Genomic DNA, 17,059 nt, shown 5'->3' with positions numbered 1-17,059 from the left:
TTCGGCGCTCTTTATATGTACGGAACCCTTGAGACATATTCTACAAATTATTTAATATTATTTATTCTAAATAATCTTTTTTCAAAAAGTCATTTTCGACCCCTATTATCTCTAAATTGACTAGTCCGGATCTACGAGCGTTACAGATATGATCTAGCCATAGTCGTACAGTCAATTCCATACTACAGCCCAACCGTAGCCTTTCTGCCATGATTCAACCATGGTCTTTCATGCAAGTCACTAAGACAAACAAGTATTATGGTCTAACCACAGTCTTTCATACAAGTATTGTGATCTAACCACAGTCTTACATACAAGTGTTGTGATCCAACCATAGTCTTTCATGCAAGAGTCATAAAGACCATCTAGCAACCTACATAATATAGTGCGAAGACTCACCTCACTTTCGCAGTTGAACAGTCACAACTCGAAAAGTTCATAAAACGGTGCTACAACCCACCTATCGAAATATCCAAGGTCAAACTTCAATCCACACTCAAAGACTAGAAATTTGCCCAAAAGTCAACCAAGTCAAAAATTCAACGGTCAAGACAACATTAGTTGACCTCCACGTCGTGATCAATCCATGTTTACGTCATGGAAAACAAACTCAGGCTTGGTCAATATCTCGATCACAATCCAACACATTCACGATCAAAACTACTATCACATCGTGATGGTCATTCCACCACGCCGTGACAAAGTCAGTCCAAAACAATCAATGAGCCTCATTGTCACATCGTGACACCCATAATGTCACATTGTGAATACTGTATTGGGGTAGCTTAATACATTAAGCCCCTAATCCTTTAAGCCACCCATACCAACTTTCGAGAGGGCTTTCTTCCTCCAATAGCATTCTAAAAATCAAAGCTTTATATACATGCATGTCCAATGCATGTATTGAGCTAATGTTAGGTCAAACTAACGAAATTGGAACCAAAATCTCATGCATGGATTCAAGACTCAACCAAACTTCAAATCCATAAGATATAACCTTCAAGGGAACTCAAGGATCCATAAAGTTATGAACTTTATGTAATCCATCCATCCAAACTTTCCCAATCATGGAAAAAATGCACAAAAAGCCTAGATCTAGAAGCAAAGAACATAAAGCTTGGAACTTGATAACTCATAAAGGTCCAGAAGGTGCTCAAATGAAACCTCTAAGGTTGCCAAGATTCTATCTACACCACAAGAGCCTTCTTCTTCCTTCAATAGTCACCAAGAACACCAAAATAAGCTCAAAAATGGAGGAGACGGGTTAGAGTTTTGTTGAAAGGGGTGGAGGCTGAAGAGGATGCCCTAAACCTTAAGTTTAAGGGCTTAAATATGGAAGAAACCCTAAAAGATCATGGGCTTGAGTTGCAGCCAATGTCATGTAGTGACCCTCCTCTTCTCACGTCATGACAACCATGCTAATACGTGGTCACATATTCGGTATGCCATGCCTTGACATCTTTCTTGTCACGTCATGACATATGGTTTTCCTCGAAAACCATGCCTTTGACTCATTTTTATCATCAATTGATCCATTAATTTATGGGAAAGGAGTGTTACAAAAGTGATAAAATTTATGAATGATTCAAGCATGGCAAATTACTCAAAACATAAATAGGATGCTAAAATTTACAAACTATAGAAATAGAGAAGCAATCAGCACCAACAAACTTGTGTAAAAGGTCGAGAGAGGTAGGTATTGATGTGTTTGTGCAAGTGAGATGAAAATCCTAGATTTGAAATAATAAAATTTAAGTCAAATTTTCAAAAATGGTCCTTATGGTTTCCAAATTAAATCAAATTCAATCCTTAACTTTTTAAGTCATCAACAATGGTCACTATTTAGTCCTTAAATTTTTAAGTCATCAACGATGGTCACTATGGTTTAAAAACTTTAATGGATGGTCTTTATTGCATATAAAAAAGACATTTATACCCTTTTTAATTTATTTTAGATTTTCTTTAATCAAATTTTAATTTAAAAAAAAATAAAAGAATAAGATGGCTTTTACATGCTAGATCTAGGCTTATGGTGATTTTGGTGTCTTTTTGGTCCCTTAAACTTGGTGTTCTTGGAGTTTGAAGAACTCCATGACTCATTAGTGATATTTTGATTTTGCTAGACCCTATAAAAAGGGTCATGCATGTGCTAATCATAAACAATGCACTTGTTTTGTCATTTTTGGAAATTCTTGGACTTAGGTTTTAGATTTGTGGTTGATTAGGACTTGATGATGGATAAAGTTGGAAACTTTATCCTTCCAACTTTATCCATTAGGAGATTCATATTTGAAGGATTAGACTTTTGGACTTAAGAGATTGTGTCCTTAAAAAGTAGGGTATTAAGTCAGTTTCACAGTGTGACGGGTTTTCGAACTCACGACACGAGAATGGGGCATATCACAACTATTTTGTCACCTTGTGATAGCGGTGCGATGGGTCAATGGTCTCGGTGCGACTATTGACTTTGAGCAGTTTGACTTTTGGTCAAATTGGAGATCTTGAGTTATAGACTAAGATTTAGCCTTTGATTGGTTAATCAGTTCGAGTAATTGATTTGTTGGATTTCTAGTAGTTGGATTCAATTCTTTGATTTAGGTAAGTCTTATTAGTTTTCTAATCATTTGGGAATTGACTTGCATTTTGCTTTTTTGAAACAGACTTACATGTAAAGGAGCGTGTTACGATCATTCATGTATGTGTTTTTCATGTGTCATCTACACATCAGTATCCATATATTTTTATAAATGGTCTACCTACTCGGTTGTTCTTTAATTTTAGACATAGTTTGAACATTCGAAAACCTCGTGCTGAACTAAGGTGGTGTGGTAGGTTATATATTTGGGTTATCTATATATACCATTGTATAGTATAGGGACCCTATTGTAATTTGTATCTCGATATATTGATAATATACATGCAAGTAGGAGAGTTCAAATAAATCCAAATCCAAACATCCTATCCGAAAATTCGATCCGAAATTATCCGTAATTTTAGATATCCATTTTTGAACACCCTAACCATAATGATTGGGGTTTTCCACATAAGTAAACAAATAGGATTCAAGAGTTCACAATAATTTCCTATTTAGAACTTTTCAGTTTGAAACTCGTAAATATGTTGTAGAATAAACCTGTAGGGACAAGGTTTGAAAAAGTTACCCCACATAACTTTTTCGCAAACAACCTACTTTAATGTTCTCAAAGATATATCAATTAAAACATGAATTAACAGATCATGGAAGCGAGTGTGACATCACACTCACCAAAAGTAACTTTTGAGTTTCTTCAAGCTCAAGTGACAGGCAAGTGGGCTTCAAATGCAAGTAGAAGATTTCCTGTCATCTCATTCATTTCATTTACATTGGCAAGTGATAATGAACTTTAAAGGATGAAAAAAGATCTTGAAAATGATTCTACTTGATTGAAAAGCTCGAAACTTCTTCTTTAACTTATTCATATGAAGTATTATTTTTTAGCGTTCTTAGCTTCAATGAGTTCTTAGATCAAACATGTGTCTTCATGCACTCCCAACTAAATCCAGTATCTTGAGCTCGAATTTCTTAAAATACGTTCAACTTGTTTGCAATTTTGCAACCATAATTTCGTATACATTGAAACCAAACAAGAAAAAAAAAATAATCATCTATGGAAAAACCAAATTTAAAAAATAACCCTGTTCAAAACATCCATAATTTAAGAATATGTAAACATACCACATTTCTAAATTTCTTTGATATATATGATGAAGAAGAAAATTACAACTCTATGTGAACAAAGTTTTTGAAAATCAAGAAAATAAATCACTGTAAAACCTACTTTCTTTCGCCAATTAATCTCATCAATAACATTACTGATTACACCCCCTGACTTTTATTCAAATTCCACTAACACCCCTCCAACTAAAGTTAACAGCTCTCGCACTAGCCTACTCTATAACTAAGGCTATAATAAAAACTGATTAAAAAAAGAAAGAGGGAGAGATAGCAAGAACAGAATCAAATCAATCACCATAACTAACCAGTAACACCTCTCTCTTTCTCTCTCACTCTCTATTGCCATGGTGGTTGTTGATGTGGATAATGATTTTGATTTTGATGTTGATTATGATTATGACTTTGGTTTTGATGTTGTTGTTGTTGCTTGTAGTTAACTGGAAACAAATCCCATCCACTTTCTGGTTCCATTCGTTTTCCTCCAATCATTGAACTCGATGAAGCTTGTAAATTGTTGTTGTTATTCATCCTTAAATACTGTTGCTGTTGTTGTTGTTGTTGATGTTCTTGATTGGTGTTGAAAAACTGTCGGAATCCAATTCCACCGTTGTTTTCTCTATTTCCCAAATCGCCCATGAACCCGGAATTCAGATCGAAGTTGTTACGTGACGGGCCCGCACCGTTTGACCCGTAGAGAAACGGGTGGGACGGTTGGGAATAGACCGGTTGTTGCATGATTTGAGGTGTCACTACGGCTCCTCGTGAGTCAACCATGTATGGGATTGACCCGAACCCACCTGACCCACCTAGGTGGGGTCCACCTGACACACCTAGGTGGGGCCCACCGTACATGGGAGTCATTTGAAAACCGTTGTGGGGGTAATTAGGAAGGTTGGTGTAGGGAGTAGGAGTAGGAGTAGGAATGGAATTGGAACCGGGTCGGCCTAGAGTGAAATCGATTCCGTTCGGTGTAGGAATGGAATTGGAATTGGAATTGGAACTGGAATTGGAATCTTTGCGGTTTACTTCAACTTGGGTACCGAAAATGGAAATCACGGATTCCTCTCGTTTGTTAAATAGCTTGGAAAGAAAAGGGTTGTTTGGGGGATTTGAGTTGTGGTCGTTTAAGTTCAAATCGATGTTTTTAAAGGGTAAAGATTGGGTTTGGGTTTGGGTTTGGGTTTGGGTTTGGGTCGGGGGATAATTTTGGAAAGAGGATACTCTGGAATCGCGATTCCAATCCAGAGTTATACCACTGGTGGAATCACCTATTCCAATTCCGGTTCCGGTTCCGCCGCCGAAACTATTAAGATCCAATTCCAGTTTCTCTAATCTTCTTGGAGTTTCTTGATAAGACGTGATTGGCATTTTGTCTCGGCTAGAAAAGAGGTTTTCAGTTTTATCGTCACCGGATTCCGTCACGTTGAGATCGAAATTAAGACCGTCTGACCGGTGGCTCGACGAGGACGAAAACGTCTTTTCGACTTCCGGAATCCGGCGAAAAGCACTGGTGGCGGCTGAGCCTTTCCATCCAAGGGTACCCTCGAATTGCAAGGGCGAAATGGGTAGTTCGGTAGCTGGTTCCGGTCTAGAAGCGGAAACAAACGAGATTGGTGTCGAGACCGGATCCATCGGAAACTCGATTCCGATTCCGATTCCGTTTCCGGTTTCATCATTAGAAATCTCTTGGTTCAGATCAAAACCAGAAAACCCCTTTTCAATGTTTGCTGCCGATTCCGATTCTTGAACCGGTGGAATTTCTGGTTCCGGGACACGCGTTTCTAATTCTTCTACCGGTCCGGATGAAACCTCGGGTTCTTTTTCGATTCCATTCCCGGAGGACATATTGTGAGAAGAAGAACTACTTGAACTTTGTCCTCCGGAATTGGAATCGACGTCTCTCTCGATTTCAATAGCGACTTGTCTTGCAAGCTCCAATGGATCCACAATACCGTAATCCAATTCCATATCAGATGGTCTCTTGCTAATCAAATCCTCATCTTGGCCTTTCGTTGACTTTCTAGAAAAAGACGAATCGGAATCACTCCCTGAATCATCATCCCCATTCCCACTCCCACTCCCAATTCCATCATCTTTCTTTCCATCTTCACCATTTTCACTATCTTCATCGCTTTCTGTATTCGATCTTGTTTTAAGGTTTGAAGATTCCCCACCTTCCATCATTATATCTTCATCTTTCTCTTCACTCATTTCCATCTTTGTATCATTACTTGAATGCAGTAAAGTAGTCAATTCCAATTCCACTGCACCTTCGATCTCCTGCTTCTCGTTTCCATCTTCAGTATCTTTATCCATCTGAGAATCATCCAATTCCTCTCCTCCACCACCACCACCGCCTGCTACCGGAGATGTGGAATCAGAAACTCCCGCTAAATCGGTTTCCACCGGACTTCCATCGCCATCACCACTTCCGCCTGCCACCGTAGGTACGGAATCAGACACTCCCGTTAAATGTGTTTCCGGTGGAATGGAATCAGAAACTGAAACTCCCGTTAAATGTGTTTCCGGTGGAATGGAATCAGAAACTGAAACTCCCGTTAAATCGGTTTCTGGTGGAATGGAATCAGAAACTTCACGCGGAATAGCAGATTCCGTTGACTCATGTGTGAGACTAAGAATCTCTTCTTTATCGGTTTCTTGTGAAAGTTCGACTTTTTTTTCATCATCAACAGCAACGGAAAGACATTCCATTCCATCCGTAATCGGAGTCCATCTATCAATCAAAGCTTTAGCTTTCTCCCGAACCACAGAACTTTTATGACCAAAAAGCCCCTCCACAGTTTTCCCAATTCCAGAACCCAAATCATCCACCTGTAGCTTTTCAAGCACCCTTAAAAACCCAACAATCAATTCTTCCAAATCACTATTCTCCATATCAGTTTGAGCATCTTTAAGCCATTTATCAATGAAGGAGATTCCATCTAACTTTACAAAAAGATCAAGGCACTCTTTGTTTTCAGTGGTTGCAAGGGTATTTGCGACATTTGACCAGTGGTGTGTAGCTTCATTGACATTTTCTTTTTCTTTTTGCATTATGGTGAGGAGCTGGTGAACTCGGGTGGGAGTAGTGAGTCCATCTTTTAACTCAGTTGAAGTGAAGAAGTCTTCGAGTGTCATGTTTTTGCTCTTTACCTACTAATTAAGGCTTCTAAAATTGGACTTTGAAAAACTATCATAAGCATATCCTGCAACATAAAACAATTGTATTATTACTTGTTTATTATTTTTCTTATTAAAGTATTCAGCTTTGAAAAACTAGCCAATTATAGCACTGAAAATTGCTTTGTGTTTAGATGGCATTGTTGTAATTAAATTGAAGCAAAATATATAAAGTACAAAGGTGTAATAATGTCTTTACATTTCTATTGTTTTGGGAAAATAATATGTATATAAACATAATTTCAAACGAATCTATAGTTATCCAAGTAAGGAACTAATTTATTTTATAAGATTAAACTGAAAACAAATGAATATAAATGGAACCCTAACAGACATAAATTCAAGATATCCTCTGACTAACACGTATTTTGCTATTTGAAGACTAATAGAGCTAACCTGATTGGCTAAAAGACCTTATTGCCCTTACTAAAATGAAAAGACCTAAAGGCCCTTAACCTGAGATGATAGTAGTAGAAAACCCTAAATATATTACTTCGCCTACAATGTCCCAATTGCATGACAAAATAAGAAAAGTGGAGAAAACAATATTCTAAAAATGGAAAAAATGAATGATGATATCATATTAATAAGAATAGCACCCTATTAAGTTGAAGGAGTTTCATTTGATCAAACACAAGAAAGGCGATAACATGCAAACAAGAACCCAAGTCTTCCAATCTTTCAAACTGATTTTCAATAAGTCGTCTTCAGATGATTTTCAATAAGTAGTAGAAACTGTATCTTTTACCTCTAAGTTTCAAAGTAATAAAACTTGAGTAACTTTTATGCCATATTAGAAAGTTGTCGCATATGCAAATGTCTTCTAAATTTCTAATATTAATTAAGTGAACATGAACGAACCTTAACAATCATGTATCTTGAAGTAGCTTAAATTGTTAGGGTTAAAAGAACCCTATTAACTCAATAATGCAGATAAATTTAATTACTTGACCCCTTAAGAGTTATACCAGACTTTATGGTTTGCTTCCTAAAATTTACATTCATTTGTATTTGGCTTATGATAAACATCAAAAGGTAAAAACTTTCCAATGGCAAACCAATCAAATTGTGAAAAGATCCAAGAAAGAATGAGCATTTATCATGTATTCATGTTATCATCAATACAAAGTATACCATATAAAACTATTATAGAGAAGAAAGACATGAGACAACAATAAGAAAGACATGAACTCAAGAATAAAAAGAAAGTTTACCATATGAATCAAGATCCCAGTTCAGCAAGCTTAGATTATGATGCAGTTAGAGCTACCAAATCAAAGTTCAGCAAATCCTGTAATTAATTCAGAACAAAAGATTTGAAGATGTAAGAAACTTCACATATGGTACATTCAAACCCTAGATTGAAACAAAGCGTGTAAACAGTGATAAATCAAAATAAGACACAAACCCCCAAAAAGAATCAGAGATTCAAGGGTGTCAAAAAATCCAATTCGTTAAGCCACTCCGTCTACTTACAAAGAAAATAAACAAATATTAAAATTTGCAGACTCCGAAACGCAAATTCTTGGAATAAATACGAAACCCTAGATAGAAATTCAATGTCAGGGTGAAGCGAAAGAGTCGTGTGTGTTTATGCAAACTACTAGATATTGATTCTATTAGATTTCGTTCAGGTTATATAATTAAACCAGAATCATAAGTAAGGAAATTATAATCTCATCTACCTGAAAGGAAACATCGAAAAATATTTAAAAATCCGAAAAAAAGTATTGACTCATAACAAGAAATATAACTGTTCGCTACTCAAATTGGATTCATTATTTAAATTCAAAACAAGAAGAAACGTAAGAACCTTTACACAGCCAGCGCCATGGAGGAAAACATTGAAATTTCAATTTCGTGCCTAGAGTACTGTGGTCAGTTTTTCTCTCTCTAGAAAACAATTCCTCTCTACCTTTCTCTCTCTAAGAATCTTGAAAAAAGTGTCGAGATTTATACCTGATAGCATCTCTTCGTCAAATTATCCCTCTCCAGAAAACCTCGCGTTGTTTTGTCCAGTGGTCTGACGTTGAGTGGTGCTTTCCTGAACAAAGAGAGATCGATCGAACGTTCCTTTCTTGCTTTGCTTCTTCAGGCGCACCTGTTTTCTCCCGTTTTCTTAATTCTTATGTGTTTGATTTACATATCCAACCCTCATCTTTTATTTATCCAACTTCCACTCATAACTTTGTCGTTTGTTGTCTAAGGCTTACAAATTAGACGTTTTTTTTTTCTTTTTTATTTTATTTTATTTTATTTTATTTTTGAATGAGAATGTGTGAGTAATTAAAAGAATCGTCTTTATGGTTGGTGTAATTTATGTTTAACCTCCATCATATTCCTTTAATGGAAAATTGTCGACGAACAAACCATTCAACACTACTACATCTGTCACCGAACAAACTATAAACATATTTCCTACCGAACAACTGTCCACACCGTCACAACCTCTACCATCCATTAAACTCAAATCAGAAGAATAAAACAATGCAATTTCTTCAACTCCTTCGGTCATAATCATGCACATCAAAGATCCCCTTGATTTCTATTTCATAACCTTATTGTAATCTTCATTCACAATTAGCCTCAAACAATTATCACTGTCACAATTGGGATGAACAGTGGAACAAGCACCTGTTTATGAAATCGGAACTGCCTCGGAACTGCCGGTTATGAAATAGGAACTGCATTAAGTGGTTTCGGTTTCGGTTCTCATTTTTACGGAACCGTTGGGTACCCACCGAAACTGGTGTGTGTGTGTGTGTGTGTGTATATACATAGAGAGAGAAAGAGAGAGAGAGAGAGAGAGACAGAGAGAGAGAGAGGTTCCGTTGAGATTAAAAATAAAGTAGAGATCTTGAGATTCAACATCAATCACATATTTCAAGTCTACCGCTCTAACCCTCCGGCGTACCAGGGCGGCAAACATGTTATAATCATAAATGATTATATAGTGTCTCCCGTTCCTTTCTCCTCCACCACCATCCCCACCACTACGACTCTCACCGCCACCACTACTACCAACACCTCTGACACCAGCCTACCCAACCACTGTCACCACCACATTGTTGTTGTCAGTACGTTGGAGCATTAGAGCGGCAAATAAGAAGTACATGACTCTGGTTGAATCTCAAGATCTCTACTTTTTTTAATATCAAGTGAACCGTCCCCTATATATATATATATATATATATATATATATATATATATATATAACACCCATAAATTTTCAAGCCAATTTAAAACTTTTTCAAACATCCAAAAGCATTTAGTTATTACAAAATGTTTTCAAAATAGTTTAATGTCAGAGTATCCCAAAAACCATAAGTCCAAAACACGAGAATGTGTACGGTCACAACTTCGCCTTGCCGAGTCATCTGAAGCACCTGAAACAATAAATTGAAACCGTAAGCACAAAGTTTAGTAAGTTCCCCCAAATACCTATACACACAACAATACACATATAATCATAAACAACATACTATTGGTCCAATCAACCATCGGGTTGGAATACCCCAGGCCCTCAACAATCGGGTTGGAATGCCAACATACTATGAGTCCAATCATCCATCGGGTTGAAATACCCCTGGCCTGTTGACTGACGCACGAAGCAGCCCAGTCATCTGAAGCACCTGAAACAATAAATTGAAACCGTAAGCACAAAGTTTAGTAAGTTCCCCCAAATACCTATACACACAACAATACACATATAATCATAAACAACATACTATTGGTCCAATCAACCATCGGGTTGGAATACCCCAGGCCCTCAACAATCGGGTTGGAATGCCAACATACTATGAGTCCAATCATCCATCGGGTTGAAATACCCCTGGCCTGTTGACTGACGCACGAAGCAGCCCAGTCTCACCGTATACAATGACAAATGTGTCGGGTGCAATCAACCATCGGGTTAGAATACCCCATGCCCAATCAACCTCCGGGTCTAGTCATCCATCCGGATGAAATACCCCAAGTTGGAATGCCATATATATATATATATATATATATATATATATATATATATATATATATAACAGGTCCAGTCATCCTCGGGATGGAATACCCTCGGCCCACAACCATCAGGTTGGAATGCCCACATACTACAAGCCCAATCATCATCGATATGGAATACTCATGGCCCACAACCATCAGGTTGGAATGCCTACATACTACGAGTTTAATCATCCTCGGGATGGAATGCTCACGGCCCACAACCATCAGGTTGGAATGCCCAGGTCTGTTAGCTCTCGCACAAAGAAGATAAGCCTCAACCACTAGTCAAACATGTGCATATATATCAGCTAATAACATAATAGTCTATAGACAGACAAACCGATCTAACAGATCATAACAACATAGTAACATCCTATCTACCAGGATACTGATCTAACGGATCATTGTTGGATTAGTGTCTAAGCCCGTAACCATATTTGGTAAGTACTTGACCCGGTTGTGCATGGTCCTTTTGGGTTGCCTTCACCAAAGCAACTTGACTGGAGAAATTAAATAGAGAGAGAGGTTATTATGATTTATTAATATGTTATAAGAATAATATATTAAAGGAAAAATCATATTTTTTTAATTAATATTGGTCAATAATTAATTAGGAATCAATTTTGTGATCAAGTGTAATTAATTAAACTAGAGGGGCTGAATTGTAATTATGAGATAGTTGCAAAATAGGGCAATAATTATCCTTGTTAAAGGATGGACGAATCCTTGAAATCGTCCAAGGTCCAAGAGATAAGGGCTTTTCAAGGCTTATCTTATGATTGCTTGGTGGGCAAGCAACTGGATAAGGATAAGGACTGAAACCTTAATCTAAACCTTATATAAAGACCCCTAGGCCTTGAGAATTCATGTACATGCTTCTAAGAGGTCCCAAGGGCGATTTCTACCTCTTCTCTTCTCTCTCTATAGCCTCTCCAATTGCTTGTGGTGTTTGTGAGCCATTAGAGGCACTACACTTGTGGTGCTTGCTTTCAAGACTTAGGGTTTGAAGATTTAAGTTGTTATTGCAATATAAAAACAAGAGGTATGTAATCTAACCTTATATATTAATTTCGAAAATAGCATTCTACATTAGGTTTTTATTCTTGTGTTCATAATGTTGTGTATCTAATAGTGAAAACATAGATCCAAATCTAGGGTTGCATGCACACATAGGATTGTTTGTATAAAACCCAACAGTGGTATCAAAGCCTTTGGTTAAATTGTTTTCAATTAGCATTATACAATTGTATGAACTTGAAAAATTAGGTTTTATAGTCAATAAACCCTAGGAGGCATGAAATTTCGAGATTAGGGTTTCCTAACCCTAATTTGCGAAAATTGTAGAAAGGTTTTTTGAATCCTTTCCATTAATCCAAGATTTCGAAATCTAGGCTTGCAAACCCTAAGATTTAGAGATTAGCCTCCTTCCCCAAGATAAGATCCTAAATTTTAGGGATTTGGATAATCTCATATCTTGTAATTATCCTTTAATAGTTAAATATGGTAATTAAAGATCTTGAATTATCTCATCCCTATTTTCGAAATTTAGAGAGGGATTTAAGGGATTAGGATAACTTAAATGTTTAAATGGTAATTATCCTTATTATTTAGATAATCCCTTATGATTTGATAATTTAAATTAATAGTTTAATTTAAGATAATTATTAAATCAAGAGTTTTAATATTTAAAATTTTAATTTAAATGGTATTAAATTTTGAAAATTTTAAACTGAAGATTAAAACCCTAGTATTTTGAAATGTTTAAAATACACCCTATACTATTATATTATTACAAGCTTAATAAATATATATGTATAATTAAAATGCTAGTCTTACCGTTAGTAGGCCTCATTCACGAAGCCGGTCTATAAGGTGGGTATAAGGTTGTTGCCTATAAAATGGCCCTTAATGGGTGTACACTCACACCCACCGCTTGCTTGACTGGTGGAGGGTCGTTAGCCGAACGGGTAGGATAGGGCAATCCTCTCTTCATTAATAAGTATAATGAATCCATATAAAGTAACTAAACATTTTTTACAAAATTCCCAATCCTAGTTACTTTAGGAAAAGTGAATTGATGCAATCCCATAAAATTACACTTTGCACCCTTGCTAAGAAGTTAGTGGAGCGTGTGTGGTTTACCGGCACACTAATTGGTTCTAAGCAAAGGTGGCAAAGGGTGATTCATTGTTTAGCGTAGTTCGATGGAGCTTGTGTGGTTTACCGGCACGTCGAATAGGTGATTGTAATAATGAAGGCACCATGTAGATTTGCATGGTTATTCACACCCACTTTGTGATCCTCGGCATCCCAGTCACAAACAAGAGGGGAATATCGAGATTTAAACATGCCATTTAAAATTTCAATGAATCTCACCGAAACCTAGGAATTCTCAATACATTTAGAACTTAAGGTTATGTTTTCATGGTGGAGAATTAGTGAATCGTCATTCACTTACCTTCAAATTATTTGCATGTTTGATTACGACATCCCTTTTCTAATGTGTGAATAATGTTGTTGGGTCCTAGCCCTAATTTTTCATATTGGGTGATAATTAGCGATTCAATTCTAATCAAACTTTGTCCTTTCTATTTGTAGATGTCGAACGCGAACAACGCTGCTGCTAGCTCATTCACGCTAAGGAGCCTTTGCCAAAAAGTGACTTTCTATGGAACGAACTTTAGCGAATGGATAAGATACATTCGCACGATTGCTCGCTATAAGGACAAGGAGTATGTCCTCGACGAGAAGCTCGAGAAGATCAATCCAGAAATCGCTACTCCGGCTGAAATGACTGTTTTTGAGACTCATGAACGTGATGCAACGAAGGTTCATTGCATCATGATAGCCACAATGAACGCCGAATTCCAAAAGTCCTATGAGGACATGTATCCGTACGAGATGCATCAAGACTTATTGGAGAGATACCATCAAAACACAAGGTAGGAACGGTACGAGATTTTCACTAACATGATCTCTGCTAAGATGGGACATGGAGATTCTCTAACCGTACACTTGCAAAAGATGCAAAGGTATGTCGATCGTCTTCGCAAGTTGAATGTCGACTTTGGGGAAGATTTGGCTATCGACATGGTACTTCATTCTTTTCCTCCGTGTTACAACCAATTTAGGATGACCTACCACATGAACAAGGAAGCGGTCACCCTAAGTAAGCTCCAAGGTCTCCTAAGGGTTGTTGAGAGCAACCTCAAGGACAAGTCTATTGCACCAACTCCCAATCCACCCGCTGCTCCTGTTTTGGCTATTGGGCAGGGAAGGGGCAAGAAGAGGAAGGCTCCGTCAAAGAGCCACCACAAGGGAAAGTCCCGAGATGGATCCTCTTCTAGTGGGACCAAGGTTGATCCTGCTAAACCCAACCCTAACCCGAAGGAGGCAGAGTGCCACTATTGCCACAAAATAGGGCATTGGAAGAGAAGTTGCCCAGAATATCTGCAAGCCATCAAGGATGGAAAGATCAAGCCATCTTTCGCAGGTATTTATACAATTAAATCTAATGATTCATCTCATGCTATTTCTTGGGTTCTTGATACCGGGTGTAGTTATCACATTTGTTCTGAATTGCTGGGACTAAGAAGAAATAGGGATGTGGAGCGTGGGAGAATAAATCTAATCATGGGGAACAGGAGATCGTCGCATGTGACCAAGATTGGAGTGTATTCTTTAATGCTTAGCAATGGATTATGTTTAGATTTGAATAATTGTTGCTACTCGCCAGATATGGCAAGAAACATCATTTCGTTTCATGGTTTGTTTAGACAAGGATTTAGATTTTCTTTTAATAACGAGAATGGTTCGATTTATGCTTATCTAAATGGTGTCTTATATTTTGAAGCAATTCCTTGTAATGAAATTTATGAAACTGTTATGATTGTAGATAACCTAGGAAATGATGTTTTATGCATGGATTCTTCCAATAGTATGGATAAAGCATGTTTGTGGCATTGACGTCTTGGACATGTCAACAAGAAGCGCATAGCCCAACTCCAAAAGGATGGAGTGTTGGAGTCATTCAACCTTAGGGAAGATGACATGTGTGAGTCTTGTTTACTTGGAAAGATGACCAAGTCACCCTTCACTGGTTCTTGTGAGAGGGGTGAGGGTTTGTTGGATCTCATACATACCGATGTATGTGGACCCTTTAGATCCACCACAAAGGATGCGAACCGCTTCTATGTGACTTTCACCGATGATTATAGTAGATATGGGTATATTTACTTAATCAAGCAAAAGTCAGAAACGTTTGAAAAGTTCAAAGAATTCAAACATGATGTGGAGAATCAATTGGGCAGGAAAATCAAGATGCTTCGATCCGATCGAGGAGGAGAGTACCTAAGTCTTGAATTCCACGACTATCTTAAAGAATGTGGAATTGTTTCGCAATTGACGCCACCTAGGACACCGCAGTTGAATGGTGTGGCAGAAAGGTGTAATCGAACCTTGTTGGACATGATTCGTTCTATGATGTGTCGTGATTCACTACCTATCTCATTCTGGGGGTATGCCTTAGAGACTGCCGCCCATATCCTTAACCTAGTCCCTACGAAGAAGGTTGCCAAAACACCTCACGAGATGTGGACAGGGAAAGCTCCCTCGTTGGCACATATCAAGGTTTGGGGTTGCGAGGCTTTCGTAAGACGAGATTCTCACGACAAGCTCGAACCTCGTAGTGAGCGATCTATTTTCATCGGCTACCCGCAAAAATCCTTTGGATATCTCTTCTATAGACCGAGTGACAATGTTGTCTTCGTTGCAAGGTGTGGGGTTTTCCGAGAGCGAGAACTCATAAGCCAAGGAGACAGTGGCAGGCAGATCGAGCTTGAAGAGATTCAAGAGTCGAGTGATGAAGGAACCTCTACCGTTGGCACTCAACCGAGGAGGAAACTCCGGTTGAACCAATTGACAAGTCCTTACCTCTAAGACGTTCCGAAAGAGTTAGAGTTCAACCCCAATTATATGGTTTTCATATTACTACCGAAGGGGACACGTATATTAGTGATGGTACACTAATAAATCTAGATGAACCTAAAAGCTATAAGGAAGCCATGGAAGGCCCGGAGTCTGCGAAATGGAAAGAGGCAATGGACAGCGAGATTCAATCCATGTATGATAACCAAGTTTGGAATTTGGTTGATAATGTGCCCGGACGTAAGACCGTTGGGTGCAAATGGATCTTCAAGAAGAAGACCGACATGGATGGAAATGTACACACATATAAGGCGCGATTGGTTGCGAAGGGCTTTACTCAAACTCCCGGAGTTGACTATGATGAGACCTTCTCACCAGTTGCGAAAATAAAGTCTATTAGGGTGATGCTAGCCATTGCTGCATTTCATGATTATGAAATATGGCAGATGGATGTCAAGACCGCTTTTGTTAATGGGAAGTTGGCTGAGGATGTTTACATGGCTCAGCCAGAGGGTTTTGTCGATACGAAGCATCCGAATAGAGTGTGCAATCTTGAGAAGTCCATTTATGGGCTTAAGCAAGCGTCTCACAGATGGAATCTTTCTTTCGATGAGAAAGTCAAAGAGTTTGGATTTGTACGAAGCGAAGATGAATCATGTGTATATGTCAAAGCCAGTGGGAGTATAGTTAGCTTCCTCGTTTTGTATGTCGATGACATACTACTCAAAGGAAACGACGTCCTGACACTGCAGGAGGTTAAGTCCTGGCTCGGGAGGTGTTTCGCTATGAAGGACCTCGGAGAGGCTTCCTATATTTTGGGAATAAGGATAGTGAGAGAACGAAGTAAGAGACTAATAGGACTTAGTCAGAACACTTACTTAGATAAAGTACTAAAATGTTTTAGTATGGAAAATTCGAAGAAGGGAGAATTACTGATACAAAGTAATACCAAGTTGAGTAAGACTCAAAGCCCGAGTACCGAAGCCGAGATAGCAGAAATGAGCCGAGTACCATACGCTTCCGCAGTTAGCTCAATCATGTATGCTATGACTTGTACTCGCCCTGATGTAGCCTTTGCTTTGAGCATGGTCAGTAGATATCAAGGGAACCCTGGCAGATCCCATTGGATTGCAGTCAAGAATATACTTAAGTACCTTCAGAGGACGAAGGAATGGTTTTTAGTCCTTGGGGGGAGTGATGACTTAAAGGTACGAGGGTATAGTGACGCCATCTTCCAGACCG

At 38.1% G+C, this 17,059-nt stretch overlaps 1 protein-coding gene across 2 annotated transcripts; it reads right to left on the bottom strand.

The window, feature by feature from the left end:
• Positions 1 to 3,719: 3,719 nt before the first annotated feature.
• On the bottom strand, positions 3,720 to 9,010 carry LOC145086120 (uncharacterized). 2 transcript variants are annotated; one of them, XM_079023853.1, is made up of 3 exons: positions 8,855 to 9,010; positions 8,110 to 8,186; positions 3,720 to 6,921 (listed from the first exon to the last, which is right to left on the bottom strand). In XM_079023853.1, exon 3 carries the CDS (start codon positions 6,851 to 6,853, stop codon positions 4,052 to 4,054), a length of 2,802 nt encoding a protein of 933 aa, XP_078879979.1. In that variant the 5' UTR covers positions 6,854 to 6,921; positions 8,110 to 8,186; positions 8,855 to 9,010; the 3' UTR covers positions 3,720 to 4,051. The 2 variants fall into 2 exon arrangements, with proteins under 2 accessions (XP_078879979.1, XP_078879980.1); XM_079023854.1 differs by lacking the exon at positions 8,855 to 9,010 and adding an exon at positions 8,709 to 8,848.
• Positions 9,011 to 17,059: the final 8,049 nt, after the last annotated feature.

Source organism: Lactuca serriola, chromosome 2, assembly GCF_051521515.1.
Source record: "Lactuca serriola cultivar US96UC23 chromosome 2, Lser_US96UC23_V15, whole genome shotgun sequence".
Lineage (NCBI taxonomy): Eukaryota > Viridiplantae > Streptophyta > Magnoliopsida > Asterales > Asteraceae > Lactuca > Lactuca serriola.
Note: the sequence above shows the minus strand (reverse complement) of the source record. Positions and strands in the feature narration are given on the sequence as shown.